The sequence below is a fragment of the Gopherus evgoodei genome, chromosome 8, assembly GCF_007399415.2.
Source record: "Gopherus evgoodei ecotype Sinaloan lineage chromosome 8, rGopEvg1_v1.p, whole genome shotgun sequence".
Taxonomy (NCBI): domain Eukaryota; kingdom Metazoa; phylum Chordata; order Testudines; family Testudinidae; genus Gopherus; species Gopherus evgoodei.
The window spans coordinates 57045138-57065889 of record NC_044329.1 but is presented as its reverse complement, the minus strand read 5'-3'; the positions used below and the strand labels follow the sequence as shown (position 1 = coordinate 57065889).

At 47.6% G+C, this 20752-nt stretch overlaps 1 protein-coding gene across 1 annotated transcript in view; it reads right to left on the bottom strand.

Annotated features, from left to right (window-relative positions):
- RGSL1 (regulator of G protein signaling like 1) overlaps positions 1-8889 on the bottom strand; it is a 40069-nt gene extending 31180 nt beyond the window's left edge. Inside the window, 3 exon segments of the mRNA XM_030572655.1 lie at positions 101-175; positions 4343-4442; positions 8843-8889. Of these exon segments, the coding sequence (XP_030428515.1) occupies positions 101-175; positions 4343-4442; positions 8843-8889 (222 nt within the window).
- Positions 8890-20752: the final 11863 nt, after the last annotated feature.

Below are 20752 nucleotides of genomic sequence, written 5' to 3'. Positions count from 1 at the left end.
TGTTCAGCCCACTCTTGTTGTCCCTCCCTCCCCACCCCTCTCCCTTTCAGTGGAGAAGGTGTCAGCCCTCCACTGCATGCTAAGAAGGTTACTGCCTCACCAGGTAACACGGTAACTCTGGCCACAGGAACCACTGGCAAATGTTGGCCATGTAAATGGGTGTCTGGCCAAAGACCTGTGAAGAAAGAATAGGACAGAAGTGAGAGAGATTGGGGTGTGGGGGAAGGGCTGATTAGTGGAGACATAACTCCTCCTGGAAAACCCATCTTTCCCATAGACAATCACCACCACTTATTCTTCCAAGTCATGCAGAGTTCTTCCAACCTTTCCTGGTAAGCAGAGACACTCCTCCGATACAATTATTAGTAATAAATGAACAAACTGTTTAAAACTAAGTGACCCTACCGCTCCCTATAGTCACGGTTCTCAGTCTGGGATGTATTTGGATTACAGCAGGGCCTAGGTACCCTAGTGTATTACTGTTGTATGTTCAGTGAGTAAAGGGAAGCCTCTCCCCTACAGGGCTTAGTCTAAACAGACAAAGAGTGGGAGAAAGGAATGATTGTGCCAGAGTCCTGAGCAGGGGCCTGGTCTCAACTCACAGCTCCGGCTGTGGCTGGGAGCCTCGGCACCTTTAAATCACCCCCAGCTACCAGTTGCAGAGGCGGATGGGAGCCCTGGGGCTAAGGGGTGATTTAAAGGGCCCGGGGCTCTGGCCGCTGCTACCTCAGCGGAGCTCCAGGCCCTTTAAATCGCCGACGGAGCCCAGCCACTGCTACCCCAGGGCTCCAGCAGTCAGGCTCAGGTGGTGTTTTAAAGGGCCCAGGCTCCTTGCAATGCAGGAGCCCTGAGCCCTTTAACTTGCCACCTGAGCCTGGCTGCTGGAGCACCGGGGCTCAGCAGGTGATTTAAAAGGCCCAGGGCTCCAGCCACTGCAGGGAGCTCCGGGCCCTTTAAAGTGCTAGCCTGGGAAAGCTGGTCTGGTCTGGCACACCGTACTGGCTCTTGCTGGTAGGCTGCACTGGACCATACCGGCTTACTTTCACCTCTGGATTGCTCCCACTTCACAGATTAAATGACTTACCCAGGGCCGGTGCAACCATTAGGCAAACTAGGCAGCTGCCTAGGGAGCCAAAATTTGAGAGCGCCAAAAAGTAGTGCGCAAAATGTCTAGGATGCTCACCCGGCACAGCGGCTTTGATCAGCTCCGGCTAGCTGGGAAGTGATGTCATTCCCTCTCCGGCCGCCGCTACTCCCTGCTGCTCTGGCTTTTCTCCAGGGCCCCGCCCCTGCTCAGCCCCACCCCGCCCCCAGGGTCGTGCCTGCATTCACTGGTGGGGGAAAGTGCAAAGATGCGGCCTCAGCCACACTGCCGGGGAGTGCTGGGGGGTGGTTCCCCCTGCCCTCAAAGCCAGATCCACCCCCCCTAGAGGCCTGCTCCCCCCAAGGAAGTATAGGGCACCCCCCAATTACCCTTCCTGCAGAGGCTGGGGGCACCACGCTCCCCCGTGTGGGGGGTGGGCTGTGTAGGGCCCCAGAATATCTAGAGACAGCCCTGGTACCCGTCACCCTGCCCACAACCAGCCTCCGCTGCACCCCCTGCCCGCAGCCAGCCAGCCCCACATCCCCTGCCCTGTCTCCAGCCAGCCCCTGCCCCACACCCCCTGCCCTGCCCGCAGTCAGCCCTGCACCTGTATCTCTAGCCAACCCTTGCCACACACCCCTGCCCTGTCTCCAGCCATCCCCACACCCCCTGCCTGCAGCCAGCCCCTGCTGCACCCCCTGTCTCCAGCCAGCCCCTGCCCCACGCCCCCTGCCCTGCCTCCAGCCAGACCCACACCCCTGTCTCCAGCCAATGCCTGCCACACCCCCCGCCTGCCCGCAGCCAGCCCCGCACCCCCTATCTCCAGCCAACCCTTGCCACACACCCCTGCCCTGTCTCCAGCCATCCCCACACCTGCTGTCCACAGCCAGCCCCTGAGGCACCCCCTGTCTCTAGCCAGCCCCTGCCCCACACCCCCTGCCCTGCCTCCAGCCAGCCCCACAGCCCCTGTCTCCAGCCAACCTCTGCTTCACCCCCCGCCCTGCCCGCAGCCAGCCTCTGCTGCACCCCCTGTCTCCAGCCAACCCCATACCCCCTGCCCTGCATGCAGCCAGCCCCACACCCCCATCTCCAGCTAAGCCCTGCCGCACCCCAGTGCCCTGCCTGCAGCCATCCCTGCACCCCCTGTCTCCAGCCAGCCTCTGCTGCACACTCTCTACTGCCCTGCCTCCAGCCCTGGATCCCTGTCTCCAGCCAACCCCTGCTGCACCCCATGCCCTGCCCGCAGCCAGCCTCGCACCCCCTGTCTCCAGCCAACCCCTACCAGACCCCCTCCCCTGCCTCCAGCCAGCCCTGCACCCCCTTGTCTCCAGCCAACACCTGCCGCACCCCCCTGCCCGAAGCCAGCCAGCCCCACACCATGTCAGGTTATTCATTTATTTTCATTAAATATGTAGACTAAATAATGAAATTAATACATTTTCAAAATGAATGTGTATTAATTCTAATGAACAATGCCATATTATGCAGTATTTATTTTTGAAAGTTTATAATTGATGGTCTAGGGGGTGCAAGTTTCACCTAGGGTGCAAAGTATCCTTGCACTGGCCCTAGACTTACTGGCACTTAAGGTCACCCAGGGAGTGTGTGGTAGAGCTGGGATTGAACCCAGCCTTTCTGAGGCTTAACTCACAAGCTCATTCCTTCTCTTCCATGAGCTCTGTCCTATTAGGCCCAAAAGTAGCCATTTTAGGAGCAAGCTCTGGAGAAGTTGGAAAGGCAGAAGGGATTCCTAATTCCCACAAGAGCCAACAAACATAGCTGGAGACCAGACCAATTCACTTATGTGTTAGTGTTGTTCAGAATAGGTATTAGTTTTAATAATAATAGAAGATATACCTATCTGCTAGAACTGGAAGGGAAGGTCATTGAGTCCAGCCCCCTGCCTTCACTAGCAGGACCAAGTACTCAGTTTTGCTCTAGATCCCTAAGTGGTCCCCTTGAGGGCTGAGTTCACAACTGTGGGTTTAGCAAGCCCATGCTCAAACCACTGAGCTATCCCTGTCCCCCTCCATTTATAAGTATGTATGTAGTGTTTAGACTCTGCAGGATGTTTGTAAGTCGCTGCATGCATTAATTGCATTTGTAATGGCTGTATTCTATGCTGTAAGGAAATAGGAAAGCTTTGCTTTATGGCTTTGAAAATGTTTGCTCTAAACTTGTGAGCTCATATGAAAAGAGTGTTTCTCCCTCACCTTCCACTGCTTGTCCAGAAGGACTATAAAAATCAGATGAGCCATCAAGGAATATCACAATACAAAGGATTGGTGAATGGCCCTAGTGCACCTGGGAAATGCTACGCGCAATGCCCGTCCTAGGGACTTGGAGGCTGAATGAAGGAAATAAAAAAACAAAGTCACAGGAAACTTGTCATTTCCTTCCTATTTGAATTCTCACTGGGCCAGAGACTCCAAACTGAGGCAGAGAGCCCAAGGGGTCATTCCTTGGTTCCACCCTGCAAGACGTCTTGAATTGACAAACTACCACATCTCTGTCATCTTTAGGATTTAGACTGCAACTCATTAGTGAGTATATTTTTGCTTGCTTTAATCCTTAAATAACTTGCTTGTTTTGTTTTTTTCCTTGTTAATCAACCTTGAAGTTAGTTTATTACAGGATTGGCTACAGGCGTTATCTTTGGTGTGAGATCTAAAACAGATTGATCTGGGGTAAGTGACTGGTCTCTTGGGACTGTTTGTGATTTTTGTGACCATTTATCATTAAGTCCAACTTGTTTGAGTGGCAGGATAGACTGGAGAGTCTAAGGAGACTATCTGTGACTCCATGGTAAGTCTGTTATAGTGATCCAGGAGTTCACATTTATTACTGGCTTGGTGAAATCTACTTGTAGAACACACCACTGGTTTTGGGGCATCTGCCCTGTTTTTGACAGTCTGCCCTGAGGTCAGCAATCCCTGTTGTGAGCCACTCCATACAGCGCGACACAGGTACGACGTGCAAAAATAAGGTGGTGTTCCCTCTGTGCTGCCCAAAGTCCTGCTTGGATAACTACTTTCTGCCTATCTAACACCCCCTCTCCTGGACTTAGCTTGCAACTGCTGACAAAATTACATCCAAAGATGCATGCTCATGGAGCAGGTGTAGGGATAGCTACCAGAGAAGTACTGGCCTGAAATTCACAGGGTTCCCTAAGACCTGCAGACTCACCAGGGGTGTGGGTGGGTGGCAGGGAGTAGAATCCAGAAAGAGAATGAGTTAAACTGTAAGATGGAAACTTACTGGGAGATTCAGGAATGTGTTGAAAAAATCTACAAAGACTTCATCTTCCAGCAGAACCACCAGCTCCGTGGAGGCTATTGTTGCTAAGGTGGGAGAAGAAAAACAGTTACCCAGCTTTTGTAACAGAGAGGGAGCGAAACTGAACCAAAAAATGAATTTTAAAATGCTAGGGTAGCCCACTGGGAGTGCTATAGGGCCCTGTCTGTGCTAATTACAGGAGATATGGATATGTTATAGCTCCAATTTGCAAGCTGACCCGCAAGCTGCAACTCACACCTTTTGCTCTGGAAGTTCCTAGTTCAATCCCTGGTAGTTCTCATACTAGGAAAGACAATTGTTTAAAACTGTTCTTAAATAATTCCTTCTTAAACCCAGTTTAAGGAACACAAAAGGAGGAGACCGTTTAATAGATTGGGTTCCTGTAACACTGAAAACTCTGAGAACACTTCCACAGAGAGGCTTGGGAAGGGTAAACAAGTTCTCTCACAGTACAATGTGGAACAATTCCTACAGCAGGTCAAGTTAGAGAGGTGCTTAGAATCCTGGGATATGCCCCAAAATTATCATCGTGCCTGACCTGGGTTACTGCAGTGTCAGTGTAGACACAGCTGTGACTCTAAGCACCCCATGTTCATACATTACTGCAAAGATGTTTGTACAAAATATGCCTTGTTAAGGTGATATTTGAAAACTAAGAGCAGGTCTGTAGAGATGTATAAAATTATGAATGGTATGGAGAAAGTGAATAAGGAAATGTTATTTACCCCGTCACATAATACCAGTACCAGAGGTCATGCAATGAAATTAATAGACAATAAGCTTAAACAAACAAGGAAGTACTACTTCACACAATGCAAGTTAACCTGTGAAAGTTGTTGCCTGGGGATGATGTGAAGGCTAAAAGTATAACTAGGTTAAAAAGATAAGATAAATTCATGGAGGGTAGGTCTATCAGTGGTTATTTGCCAAGAAGATCAGGCATATAACTCCATGTTCTTGGTGTCCCTAAACCTCTGACTGCCAGAATCTGGAACTGGATGTGACAGGGATGATCGCTTCATTCCCTCTGAAGCATCTGGCATCAGCTACTGTTGGAGGACAGGATACTAGGCCAGATGGGCCATTGGTCTGACCCAGTATAGCCAGTCTTATGTTCTAGCACAATGGTCATTAATATAATTGTAAAATGCGTGTATTAATCTAATATGTGAAGTTATGAGTTCCCTCTGTATAATGTTACTAGAAGATGTGTAAGAAGACAGCCTAGATAAGCAAATCCATCCTAGACAAAGAAATGAGGGTTACCTCCTTTAGTCATTAACAAAGATATAAAGCAAACCAGCTTGGGTTGTCTTGAGCCTGAACCCAAGACACACAGAATTAACATGGCTTCTACACACCAGAGAGACCAAATCCCCAGGAGGCCTCTTTAACTTTGAGAATAAAAACAATTCTTTGGGAATATAAGGAATAGAGAGACTCCATCTTAGCTTTCCCCTAAGACAAGAGAAACCAGTACCTCGTACTTCTATGAAAGGGTCCTAACAGAGAAACAGTCAGCCATGCTAAACTAAGAGCAATTGGTGAGCAAAACCATCTTAAACAAAGTCTGTGCCTTGCAAGGTTGAGTTTTAGACTTCTAGATGCACGTTTTCACTTTTGTTTGCTTGTAACCATCTCTACCTTTATTTCTTTTGCTTGGCTTCACTTAACCTATGTCCTGTTTTCTGATGAGGTTTACCAACCCTGCACTGGGCCAATGGAGTGGGACCAATCACCGTGGACCCAGAAGGCCATGCCCCTTCACACCTGCTACACGTGCTCTAGGTGGAAGGGCCAGATAAAAGGAGACAGCCCAGTTCAGTCTGGGCTGGCTGAGGAGGAAGGACGTGTATTGCAAGCTCTTGCAGAGACATCTGAGACTCCACGAGGCAAAAACTGTGGACGCAGACTATGTTGCAAACAACCAGACAACCACAGAGATTTATGGGGACACTGAGCCACTGCCAGCTAGGGAGAAGTCTGAGCTGCACCTCACGGTAGGAAGTGACCCAGGGAATGTAGTAGAAGCTGATGCTTAAACCCTTAGCAGGGTATTTCCCAACTTCATAGGGCCCTTGGTTGGAACCCGGTGGAGCAGGATGGGCCTGGGTTCTCTTACCCCTCCCCACTTTCCACTAGATGTGGCTACTTGTTTGTTCTCTGCCCCACCCAGGGGCTACAAGCTGACTGTATGTTCTGCCCTGCCCATAGCGTCAGAACCCCCAATTGCTATTGCCTGCCTCAACCAGGAAGCTCAGGGGCCATACACTGTTTGCTCTGCCCTGCCCAGGGGCTGCAGACTGCTTGTTCTGCCCTGCCCAGGGGCTGCAGGTTGATTGCTTGCTTGACCCCGCCAGGGGTCCTGTGTCTGCCTTGTTGCAATCATCTGATCCCACAGGGAGTCCTGACAACTGTGTGACAGGGTTACCAACCTGGCACTGGGCCAACAGGGGCAGTCCCACTTGACTCACAGGGTCCCTTCTTCACGGTGCTAATAAAGTTGTTTATTTTAATCTAAATCAGCCCAGTGCTGTGTTGAATTTAAGTGACTATTAACTCCAGTTAACATGGTAAACTGCAGAGTATTGTCTCTCTGAAGGAGCAAATGAACTTTATTATTTCTCTTGTGGTCGAGAAGAGGGCTTGACCTTTCAGGGTAGATGGTTTTGTACAAATTCAGGACTGGAAGTGCATTGGGGTCATCTTGCCAGGAGTAACCAACCCTGGGTGGGATGTTGTGTTGTAGGCAGGCTGTTGCGGTCAGAAGCACTGACCCAGGGCTGCACCGCACACAGACACTCAGGCTATTGCATTCTTGTCTGGTGGCTGTTGGTGTCCAGGCTGTGAATCACAGCAGCAGAGCATTTAAGCTATCCAGGGTTACAGGGCAGGCACTGACATAACCCCTTACTGGTCTGGATTGCACCCCAAAACATGACAGTGGCTGCATGAGAATGAGTTGAGTGTGGTTCCAGAGCGTGGACACTTGCAGGTGGGCATGGCTAACTGGGGTGCCCATTCCTGGCTGCTCAGACCTGAGTAAACTCAGCAGTGAAGACATATCCTGAAGGAAGTTTTATGTAGCCAGAGTTTGTCCCAGTGTGGGATCCCAGGTTCTGAAAGGTCAAAGGGCACCTCTCTAAACAATTAAAGTGCCTAGCTCATGCACGAATAGCATTAGTACTCTGAAATCGATGAGTCAGTGCAGTACAAAATAAAGAAGAGACGCTGTGGCTGACTGCAGGAGAGGACCAATCCCAAAACAGATTTTAAGACTAAAACATCATGTGCCAGAGCTCTGTCTGGTGTGAATAGGAATCACTCCTTTGACCCTCCCCCCCCCGAAGCTATTCCAGCTTACACCAGCTGAGGAACTGGTTCTGTGAATCGGTATCTTTAACTGCTTTTCTGTAGAGCATGCTAATAAATTCCTAGAAACCAACACAGGTCAATGGACAAGAGAGACAAAAGTGACTCAGGTTATAGTGACAGTGAGTAACTTCAGAAGCTCCATCCATCCAAGGATTGAAAGGTACTATATGAACATTATTAATGAACGGAGTCTCCCAATATCCCTGTGAGGTATTATTATCCCTGTTTCACAGATATGGAAGTGAGGGATAGAGGCAAGAGGGGCACGTAGAAAACGTGCACTCCAAATTAATGGATACTTCTGAAAGCTTACACTTAAGTGACCAAGATCACACAAGAAATCTGTGACAAAGGCAGGAATGGAATTTAGATTTCCTGAGTCCCTGGCCTGTGCTACTCCAAACCAGACATGGGCAAACTACAGCCCGCGGGCCACATCCAGCCAGCCCCGGGAGCATCCTGCCCTGCCCAGCTGGACAGAGTGGGCCACTGACGTGCGGCCACACCTGGCCCACCGCTCCCACTGGGCAGAGTGGGGAGCGCAGCTGGCTCTGGCTGGGTGTCCGTGGCTGTGAGCTCCTGCTGCTGGTAAGGGGGTGGGGAACGGGGGGGGGTTGGGTAAGGGAGCGGGGAGTCCTGAGGGGCAGTCAGGGAGGAGGGGGCGGTTGGATGGATTGGAGGTTCTGGGGGGTAGTGGTCAGGGATGGGAACAGGGAGGGTTAGGAGTAGGAGTCCCTGGGGTCCTGTCGGGGCAGGGATGTGGATAGGGGTCCGGAGGGCAGTCAGGGACAGGGAGCAGAGGGGTTGATAGGGGCTTGGGGTCCCAGGAGGGGGCAGTCAGGGGACAGGGAGCAGGAGAGTAGATGTGTTGGGGGTTCTGAGGGGGCAGATAGGAGGCAGGGGCCAGGCTGTTTGGGGAGGCACAGCCTTCCCTACTCAGCCCTCCATACAGTTGCACAACCCTGATGTGACCCTCGGGCCAAAAAGTTTGCCCACCTCTGCTCTAAACCCTCTTTCCCTCATTAATTACTTGTTAAGGCTTCCAAAAAGGGTGTGTTGCAGGTAACTCACCAGTCTTGTTCATGTTTTCCCCTGTCCTTGAGAGCTTTGCTGTCACTGCCAAGCCAGACCATTCTAGAGGGAGTCGTTCCTTTATGATGCGTTAAGTATTGCTGCTCTGCAGAATTCCACACTCCACATGGTACCAGCTGGTGAAAGTGCAATGCTACTCTGAAAATGGCACTGCAGAAGTCCATATGTATCATCTGCTCATTGATCCCAGATCAAATCTGCCAGTCATTTGTTTTCTAACTGCATACCTTACAAATATACCTTGGGAAGCTCAGAGTCAAGCTGGGGACTTTATGTCTCAAGCATCATCCCCCATAAGAAAGATTCTGTAGGCCCTTAGTGACCTCTGTAACCCTTTTATCTTCAGGTTAGGCCATCCCCTGTCCTCTGGCTTCCTAAATGGTGTAAAGAGCTTCCAGTCCTGTCCCATAGCAAAATCAGCTTCAAACAAAACACATTTGCTGTGGAAGCCACAGAGGAACTACTGGATCCTACAATCTAGCCAGTCACTTCTCTTGCTTCTGGTCACAATCCTGCAATTAGCTCTGTCCCCACTTCAGGAGCTCCCAGTGCAGGAGCCCCGTTGAAGTCAGAATCAGCACAGAATCACCTTCTGCTCATACGCGCCAGGGAAAAGAAGAGCTTGTAGGCAGTGTGACGGGTTTGATCACAGAAACCCCTAGGGACTGTCACCTGATGTGCTGAGACTACCTCTGAGCCCATTTTCCCTGCCAGTTTGGGCCTCCAGAACCATGTCTTATTGAGCCAAACAAACCAGTCTGCTCCAGCACAGACCCAGGATCTGAACCGTATGTCCCAAAGCTGCAGACTTAACTGAAAACAGCTTAAGAAGTGCTCCTGTCTCCAGCACCCAGATACCCAATTCCCAATGGGATCCAAACCCCAAATGAATCTGATTTAGTCTGTATAAAGCTTATACAGGGTAAACTCATAAATTGCCTGCCCTCTATAACACTGATAGAGAGATATGCACAGCTGTTTGCTCCCCCAGGGATTAATCACTTTCTCTGAGTTAATAAGCAAAAGTGATTTTATTAAGTATAAAAAGTAGGATTTAAGTGCTTCCAAGTAATAACAGACAGAACAAAGTAAGTTACCAAGCAGAATAAAACAAAACACGCAAGTCTAACCCTAATACATTAAGAAACTGATTACAGATAAAATCTCACCCTCAGAGATGTTCCAATAAGCTTCTTTCACAGACTGGACTACTGCCTAGTGTGGGCCCAATCCTTTCTCCTTGTACAATCCTTGTCAGCTCCAGCTCAATTGGTAATTAGAGGATTTTTCATGACTGGACCCTCCTTTGTTTTGTTCCACCCCCTTATATAGCTTCGGCACAAGGCAGGAATCTTTTGTCTCTCTGGGTCCCCACCCCTCCTTCTAAAAGGAAAAACACCAGGTTGAAGATAGATTCCAGTACCAGGTGACATGGTCACATGTCCTGTGAGACCCCAAGCCTTCATTCTTCCTGGCCTGACTCACAGGAAGGCTTGCAAGTAAACAGAGCCATTTACAACCAATTGTCCTAGTTTATGGGAGCCATCAAGATTCCAGACCACAATTAATGGCCCACACTTTGCATAATTACAATAGGACCTCAGTGGTATATTTCATATTTCTAGTTTCAGATACAAGAATGATCGATTTATACAAATAGGATGATCACACTCAGTGATCTCTTTGTAATGATATCTTACAAGAGACCTTTTGCATGAAGCATATTCCAGTTACATTATATTCACGCTCATTAGCATATTTTCATAAAATCATATGGAGCGCAACATCACAGGCACCAGTATCAATTCACCACCCTGGCTTCTGAATCTCAGCTACTGCTCTATTCTTTAGGTAGCCCGGCTTGCCAGCTTACACTTCAGGCTTCGCCCACTCTCAGGCTGCAAGCTGGACTTCAGCTCAGGCTCCAAGACCCCTTGCTGCCCATGCAATGCAGGGAATTTGCACTGTAATCCAGTTAGCTCCCCCTTCAGCTGAAGGGAGGTCCCAGAATGGCAGGGAGACAAAAAATGGTATGTTAAGTGCCAGGCAGCTGCAGAATGGTGAATTCCCTGGCAGAAATACAGATTCTGTGGCATCTTGGAGAAATGCCATATGCCATGGCCATATAATTGTGGAATCCCCACAGGCCTGTCTGAGACAAGTGGAGCAGATCACACCTCTCAGAACTATTGTTTCAGGCTGCCTATAAAGTCAGAAAAGTGCTCCTACGTCACTTTACATTAAGGGCATGTCTACATGTACAGCGCTGCAGCGGCGCAGCTTTATTGATGCAGCTGGAGCATGTCTGGTGAAGACAGTCTATACGGACAAGAGAAAGTTCTCCCATCAGCATAATAAAACCATCTCTGTGAACGGCAGAAGCTGTGTTGCCTGGAGAAGCTAGCTCAGTGCATACGGGCACTTATGACAGTGTAACTTATGTCTCTCGGGGGATAGGTTTAGACACACCCACGAGTGACATAAGTTATGCTGACATAGGCTGTAGTATAAGTTATGTGTTCAACATCATCCCCACAACCTAAAAGGTAAGAACTGAGTTTGCAGAGCACAATTCTGCAGCCAGAGGTGAATTCCATGGCAAACACCACAGCTGCAGGGGTCTTGCCCAGAACTGCACTTTAAGGTTTCAAATTGTTTTAATGGGAAGATATTGTAAAGACATGTGGTCTGATTCACTAGTGCCCAGGGCCTTGTTTAATGATACACACTAGGCCAAACAAATGCAAAGTCAGTGTAAAGCCAAATGGTAGCATTCAAGCTCCACTTTGCCATGGGTATAATGATATATGAGTTTAAGCAATGGTGAATCTGACCATCCGTATTCAGTGTGGCAGATGGACATTCAATGACTATTATTTTTAATTATTCCATATCTAGTCATATTTTAAACCTCTATCTAATTTTATTGGCCACTTCTTTAATTGTAGGATAAATAATCTTTCTATATAAAAACTAGCAAAAATAAAATAAATCCTTCCTTATATTTTACTTCATAAGGGTGAAGAAATCAAGTCCCAGAAACATCGAAGAGTTAATTCTCTCTCCAGATGACTATTTGAATGCTAATAAGCCTTTAAGTGAGCTCTGTGGATGGGAAGGTGTTACATCTCTGGAGCTATTAAACAAAAGGAAACAACAGATAAAATTACGCCTGAAATGGAAGGAAGCATGTAGACCCTTGTATGTGTGTTTTACAATTTCTGGTTCATTGGATTTAAAACTAGAGAAAAATAGAAATTATTTGAATGGTGACTTAGAATATAGATTAATTAAAGGAAAACAGATAGTCCATCAACATCTGAACAGGAGGAACTCAGCCATTCTTGGCACCTATATAGCACTTTATATTTGCAAAGCTGTGTACAAATTGATTTCAAAGACTGTGTTGGACATGGACATAGAAATGCCTACTCTGAAACCTGTAACCAAGGTCTCCAGGAGAGACAGCTTCTAGTAAAATATCAACAAGAGTAGAGTGGGGAAAAGGAAAGGGATCTTTTTGTATTGATTAAATCTTCCAAGGAGAATTGCCCTATATTTATCCTTAGTACTGTCCAAGTGGAAGTACACTGGGCCACATTCATCCTTAACATAACTTTATTATGGAATTCTGTGGAACTACAGTGAGGATGAATCTGGCCCATTGTTGCTATGGTATTCCTGCCTGTTGCTGGAAACAAGAACTACCAGAAATGCTCCAGTTTTGCAGGCCCACTGCTGGTAGTTTGGCTAAAGCTCAGATAAGCTACCAGACACGTGGTTTCTTATCAACATGAACCTCCAAACCTGAGATTCCCCACTCCCTTTTAATATGGCATGTGTGTAAAATAGCAGGCTTGCTCTCTCCCACATACTAGACCTATACATTTTATTTCTAATTTACAGCATCTTGTCTGAGCTTTGAAGCACAGCAAAGATGTGAGTAAACAAATCTTACTATTCTTTGAAACAGGGTGCATACCTGCTGAGAATCTATGACATCACGTTAAAATGCAGGCCTGGATTACCCTGACAATGTTAGTTTCTAATAAAAACGAGGAGTCTGATGGCACCTTAAAGACTAACAGATTTATTTGGGCATGATCTTTTATCAGTAAAAACCCACTCCTTCAGATGCATGGAGTGAAAATGATAGATACAGGCATAAATGTATACACTGGCACATGAAGAGAAGTGACTCCTGTATGGACTCCTCCTGACGGTCGAAATAATAGACTGGACTTCTACATAGAGTGTTTCTGCAGACGTGCACACGCTGAAATTGTGAACAAACAGCATCACTTGCCCCATAACCTCAGCCATACAGAACGCAACGCCATCCACAGCCTCAGAAACAACTCTGATATTATAGTCAAAGGGCTGACAAAGGAGGTGCTATAGTCATCAAGAACAGGTCAAACTATGAACAGGAGGCTGCCAGGCAACTCTCCAGCACCACATTCTACAGGCCACTATCCTCTGATTCCACTGAGGAGTGCCAAAAGAAACTACACCGTTTGCTCAAGAAACTCCCTAAAGAAGCACAGGAAGAAATCTACATGGACACACCCCCAGAGCCCTGACCAGGGGTATTCTATCTGCTACCCAAGATCCATAAACCTGAAAATCCTGGATGCCCCATCATCTCAGGCATTGGCACTCTTACAACAGGATTATCTGGCTATTTGGACTCTCTCCTCAGACCCTACACTACCAGCACTCCTAGTTATCTTCAAAACACTACTGACTTCCTGCGGAAACTACAATGAATTGGTGATCTTCCAGAAAACACCATCCTGGCCACCATGGATGTAGAAGTTCCTTACACCAATATTTCACATGAGGATGGACTACAAGCCATTAGAAACAGTATCCCTGGTGAGGCCACAGCACACCTGGTGGCTAACCTTTTGACTTTGTCCTCATCCACAACCATTTCAGATTTGGGGACAACTTATACCTTCAAGTCAGCAGCACTGCTGTGAGTACCCGCATGGCCCCACAGTATGCCAACATTTTTATGGCTGACTTAGAACAACGCTTCCTCAGCTCACATCCCCTAGCACCCCTCCTCTACTTGCACTACATTGATGATATCTTCATTATCTGGACCCATGGAAAAGAAGCCCTTGAGGAATTCCACCTGGATTTCAACAATTTCTACCCCACCATCAACCTCTGCCCGGACCAGTCCACACAAGAGATCCACTTCCTGGACACTACAATGCAAATAAGTGAGAGTAACATAAACACCACCCTATATTGGAAGCCTACTGACCACTATTCTTACCTACATGCCTTCAGCTTCCATCCAGGCACATCACACAATCCATTGTCTACAGCCAAGCCTTAAGATACAACCACATTTGCTCCAATCCCTCACACAAGACAAACACCTACAAGATCTTTATCAAGCATTCTTAAAACTACAATACCCACCTGGGAAAGTGAAGAAACAGATTGACAGAACGAGATGGGTACCCAGAAGTCACCTACAACAAGACAGGCCCAACAAGGAAAATAACAGAACACCACTGGCCATCACATACAGCCCCCAGCTAAAACCTCTCCAACACATCATCAATGATCTACAACCTATCCTGGAAAATGATCCCTCATTCTCACAGACCTTGGGAGGCAGACCAGTCCTCGCTTACAGACAGCCCCCCAATCTGAAGCAAATATGAGCAACTACACACCACACTACAGAAACACTAACCCAGGAACCAATCCCTGTAACAAACTCCACTGCCTACTCTGTTCCCTATTCTAGCGACACCATCAGAGGACACAACCACAACAGCCACACCATCAGTGGCTCATTCACCTGCACATCTACTAATGTGACATATGCCAGCAATGCCCCTCTGCCATGTACATTGGCCAAACCAGACTGTCTCTACGTAAAAGAATAAATGGATACAAATCAGACATCAGGAACGGTAACATACAAAAGCCAGTAGGAGATCACTTTAATCTCCCTGGACATTCTGTAACAGATTTACAAGTAGCCATCCTTCAACAAAAAAACTTCAAAAACAGACTTCAAAGAGAAACTGCAGAGCTACAATTCGTTTGCAAATTTAACACCATTAATTTGGGCTTGAATAGGGACTGGTAGTGGCTGGATCACTACAGAAGCAATTTCCCTCTCTTGGTATTGACACCTCCTCATCAGTTATTGGGAGTGGACCACATCCACCCTGACTGGAATGGCCTTGTCAACACTGGTTTTCCACAGATAAGGTAACGCCCTTTTCTTCATGTGCCAGTGTATATATTTATGCTTGCATCTGTAATTTTCACTCCATGCGTCTGAAGAAGTGGGTTTTTTACCCACGAAAGCTTATGCTCAAATAAATGTTAGTCTTTAAGGTGCCAATAGATTCCTCATTGTTTTTGTGGATACTGAGTAACACGACTACCCCCGATACTTAGTTTCTAATGGCTAAAAGCAATTTGTGTTCCATGACAGCAGGTGGCACCATTAGATTAGAAATATTAAACTCACCACTTTTTGCAACTGTGTTTTGATTCTTGGTATCACATTACACTGGATACATCAGAAGAAAGACAGGAATCATTAATACAAGGTCACTCCTTTGAAGTCTGGCTTACTATTCCCCTCTTCCCTGAGGTAGCTGTAGCAATAGCCTCCAGGTTTGCACACACAGAATCAATGCCTCTGGAGACAATCTCTAGTGGATTGAGCATGGGGCTGGGAGTCAGGAACTCCAGAGTCTTAATCCTGATTCCAGTGACGCTGAATTGTTCTGTGGCCTTCAGCAAGTGATTTCATCTCTCTGGATCTTCTCAGGCCATGTCTACTGTACAAACTTTGGTTGACGTAAATTACATCTGCATCAAGTTGTTGCAGTTAGTATAGCATTTGTGCATGTGCATACTTGGCTTCTTGAGCTGGTGCTACAGTGTGAGAGTGTTTATGTTGGTGCACAGTGTGGTGCACCATGTGTACGTAACCTAGTGTGTGTAGTTTTGGTAATACATGATGGGGCTGAAATGAGTCATGCAGGGTGACTAGGAGCAAGGGGTCAACTTCCCTGTGTGCATCTGTCTCCATCCCATAATGTCAGGTATAGCCCATAATTTTGTGCCTTTTTAAAAAAATCCTACAAACCTACATGACCCTCCTCACTGTCCATCTCTTACAGAAGCATGGAGCCTGCACAGCTCTGCATTATTGTCAGGAGTGTTGCAAGCACAAGACGCACAATCCTCTGGCGACTGCAGATCTGTAAGAAAAACTGAATCAGTGGGGAACGTGACTACTTCTTGGAGGATAGATTGCTGTGGGACACAGCAAGAATCAATTCAAGGTTATTGGTGACATTCACAAAGCAGCTGCAGATGTGGGAGTGCTGCTTTTGGGCCCGAGAAACAATCATTGACAGGTGGGATGGCAGCATAATGCAGGCTTGAGATGATGAGCAGCGGCTGCAGAACTTTCGGATACGTGAGGCCACATTTTTGGATCTGTGTGCACAGGAACATCAAAATGAGAGAGCTGCACTGACAGTGGCAAAGTGAGTGGCAATGGCACTGCAGAAACTTGCAATGCTGGATTATTACCAGTCAGTGGGAAGTCATTTTGGAGGTGTACAGAGCCATTAATTATCTCCTGCTATGCAGGCCTCTGACTCTCAGAAATGTGCAGGACACAGGGGTGGCTTTGTAGCAAGGGGATTCCCAAGCTGCAGCAATAGATAGCATGCATATCCCTATTGTGGCACCAGACACCCTTGCCACAGAGTACGTCAACCGAAAGGGCTATTTTTCTATGGTTCTGCAAGCATTGGTGGGTCACTGGGGACGCCTCATAAACATCAGTGTTGGCTGGTCAGGGAAGGTTCATGATGTGTGCATCTTTAAGAACACAGGACTGTTCAGAAAGCCACAAGCAAGGAGATTCTTTCCTGACTGGCAGATTACCACTGACAAGGTTGATATGCCAGTAGAGATCCTGGATGATCCAGGCTGCCCCCTGGCTCATGAAACTGTACACTGGCCACCAGGGGCGGCTCTAGGCATTTTACCACCCCAAGCATGGCAGGCAGGCTGCCTTCGGTGGCTTGCCTGCGGAGGGTCCGCTGGTCCCGCAGGCAAGCCACAGGGACCCTCCGCAGGCAAGCTGCTGAAGGCAGCCTGCCTGCCGTCCTCACAGCGCTGGCAAAGTGCCCCCAGTGACTTGCCGCCCCAAGCAGGCGCTTGGTGTGCTGGGGCCTGGAGCCACCCCTGCTGGCCACTTTGACAGCACCAAGGAAAAATTCTATCACTGGCTGAGCAGGTGCAACATGACTGCCGAATGTGCTTTTGGTAGACTGAAGGGACACTGGCATTGTTTGCTCACAAGATTGGGTGTCAGTGAAAAAAAATCCCAATGGTTTTGCTGTATTATGCTGTGTCCTGCATAACACATTCTGGGCCAGATACTCTGGTCCATTAGGTCCACTTTGTGCATGTGACACAGTGGACTTGAACTGGCTAATGGAGAATTCCCTGTGCAAGGGAGCTATCCACTGGCATAGAACTGGTAAAGCCAGTGGAGTCAGAAAGGGCATTTATAGGGTGGGTTGGGGGCATGAAGGAGCATGGCGGACTAGAGCTATGCTACAGCCAATCATCCGCTGGTGTAAGATCCCAGAGGGACCATACACCACTGATATGAATGAGAGCTGCCCTTGCCGATTTATGCCAATCCCACATGACGTGGGATCTAGCATCTGCAACCTGCACTGTGCCCATCTCTTGATGGCTGAACGGAGTTGGGTGAGGTGGAGAGTTGGTCCTGTTGTTTTACTTATACTCTATACAAGCCATTCCTTGTGGTGGTGCATTGATATTTGTGTGATGGGGTTCAGTAATGACAAGTAGCTCCAACCAGTGTTCTTGTGCCAGGCTACCACCAAGGCTACTGACTAGCTAGAATCCAGAGTTTGTAAAGACCATTCTGTACTGGTGGGATGTTGAAGGAAGGGCAATGGAACCTGCTCCTGCTTCCGATCCCATTTAAGTCAATGAGAGCTTTGCCACTGATTTCATTGGAAATAAGATTGGACACATTTACTGTTATATTCTCGAGTTCTCCTGTGAAGCTTATGTAGAAACCAGACTCCCATCTTGGCTAATGGTGTCACTTCACTTTTCCAAAGCAGCATGGTGCTGGAGACCTACAGGAGGCTCAGAAATCCCCATTTCAGTTAACAAGCCCATTCCCAACCAATACATTTGATGAGAGTAGCAAGTGCTGTCATCAGAATGCCACTTTCTTTCTTTGGCATTGCCCAGCTATAAAGCCTCCCCTCAGTGACAACATTGCATGGGCCTCCCCTCAGTGCCAACAGTCGTCTCAGTCCAGGTGAGGGACATGTAGGCTGAGAGATAAGCTTTGGAACCCCTGCCTTGGTCTTATGGTTTTCGAAGCCTTCTTATAGGGCCTGATCAAGTGTCCATTGAATCAGAAGGAGTCTTTCCGTTGACTTCAACAATGGGCATTGGATCCAGACCCTTGCACTGGCAAGCTATGCCTGTCTTGTGCACTATAATGTCATTGTCACAGTTGCGAGCATTCACATGATGCCTCATGATGGGATTCTTGGTTTGTTAGAGCAAATGTTGCAGAAGCACAGATGACTCACAGCACGTTTTGAATCAGTCACAGACATGTGACTCACCTGGGTTTCTGCATTCTTCTCACCACCCATGCAAGGACGCAGGAACAGAGTTTTCCTCGTGTCCTTGGAAGGTGCTGGGAGCAAGGGCATCAGGTCTTTTTACATCCTCAGCAGGGACGCCCAAGGGAGGCAGGGTGATTCGTATCACTCTGCAGTTGGGAGGCTCAGGAAGGGATTGGCAGGTCCCTTCAGCCAGAACCAGATCAAACAATGCTTCGGAACTGCAGCTACTGGCCCCCTGTCCCAGGTGTGGTGGGACCACCAATGCTGGCATGAGGCGTGGTGCTAACAGTCTGGTGCCATGTGGAGTGGGGAATGCCAGCAGTTTAGGGTGAATTATCTCCAGGGTGATAAGAATCAGAATCCCCCATGGGAATCAAGATGTTCTTCTTCAATCATGGTCCTGGCTGAGGTACATCACAAGTTCCCCCCTCATTATTCCTCTGTCTCCCCAAACACTACACGTCATCTGGCCACATTACCTGCCCTTCCAATCTGATCTATCACGGGATTCTAGGGCAGGTATGGAGCAGCAAAACACTGCTAATTCTAATTAATTAGCAGAGAAGACAGAGGTGCTACACATTGTGCCCCATGAAATGCTGGAGACAGAGCTATACATTACAGTTTGGAAACATAGTGAAAAATATTTCTGATTACAGATCCACCCAGGAGCTCTCGACTAATCTCAGTCCCATGAGGGGCCAGGTAACCTCTACGTGACACTGCATTTTTGCCATGACTGTCACATGCATGACTCTCAGATCACGACTCAGTTAGGAAGAAATCCATCATCCTTTCTGTTGGTAAGTGACCAAATTGAGGGCCAGATCCCCAGCAATCACTGTACACCTGCTGACTTCAGCTGAGGTACCAATCTGGCTCTAAATTGCCAATTTACAACAGAAGAGGATCTGCATCTGGAAGTCAGTGGCAAGCAATAACCATGGAAACATATTAAGCCATTTCTCTAGTCACTTTTCAGAGCAGAATGGCACCTTACCCCTGTTCTTTCGTTCTTCAGCTTGTAGGCATTTTTGCAACATGTGTATGTACTGTACTGGTGTGATTATTGTAACTCCTACAATAGCATGAGTGTGACTCCTCCCATAGGAGAGCTGGAAATTGCATTCGGAACCTCTGTGGGTAAAGTCACACCATCCCAGTGCATACTGGTACTCTCTGTTATTTAGGCCAATGTCTAATCATGACCCACCCAACTGCTCTGTGAGGTGATGTAACGTCTTCTGAAAATCCGTCCAATCACCCTCAGGATGGATTCACTGACTTTCACCTTCTCAGATTTCACAGGGATCTCTCCAGTATGGCCCAGTTTCCTTCTGTTCAACAGTGACGTGCTTGACACCTTCTTACAACAATGAATCATGGGGCTTTCTTGGGCTCCTTTCCCTTGAGGGGCTCTCCCCCAAATTCTGGGGTCTTCTTGGTCTTTCCTATTCCTGCTCTTTCAAGAAAAAGTATCTCCCATTATGAAACAGAAAACAGGACTTGCAGCAAAGTCTCTTCCAGGTGAGAATAGAACTCCAACTTAGGTTTTCCACCTGCCTTACTTCCAGTGAATTATCTACTGGAGGGAGTCTGCTCCCTGTATGCACACTTCACTAGCTGACAATTTCCTCCACCCAGGATGGTGGACCAAATCAGGGACCTGAGTTTGGTCACCTGTGGAAGGGATTATGTTTATGCTGTTGCTCCATGAAGGGCAGAAAAGTCCCATTTCAGTGAAGGCAAAGAGAGCAAGGAAAGGACTTATTTCAAATGAGGAATTGAGAAGCTCAGAGTGATGAGACTGTTTATACAAACAATAAGCAGATAAGGATGGGGTTGCAACACCAAGTTCTTCAGACAGGCCTCTTTACACCTTTTAATTAGCATTAATTATTCTAATCCTAGACCAACATTACCTGCTCATCTTCTTTAATAACATTTCTCCCCATATCTTCATTAACAAGGACAAAGTCTGAATGGCACAGTGGAGAATTCATGCCCTACCATGTCATTGTAGGTGACCCCAGTGCTTATGTTGCCTAAGTCATAAAGGGAACAAGTGTGGTGTTCTCAGCCTGGTCCAACATAAACTGGCACAACTCACAGCTGCTGCTCAGTCCAAGGATAACCTGCCAAGGGTTAGAGGTGCATTGGCAAAACTAGCTGCATGTGCACAGTGTACCTATTGGGTTCCGGGAAGTAG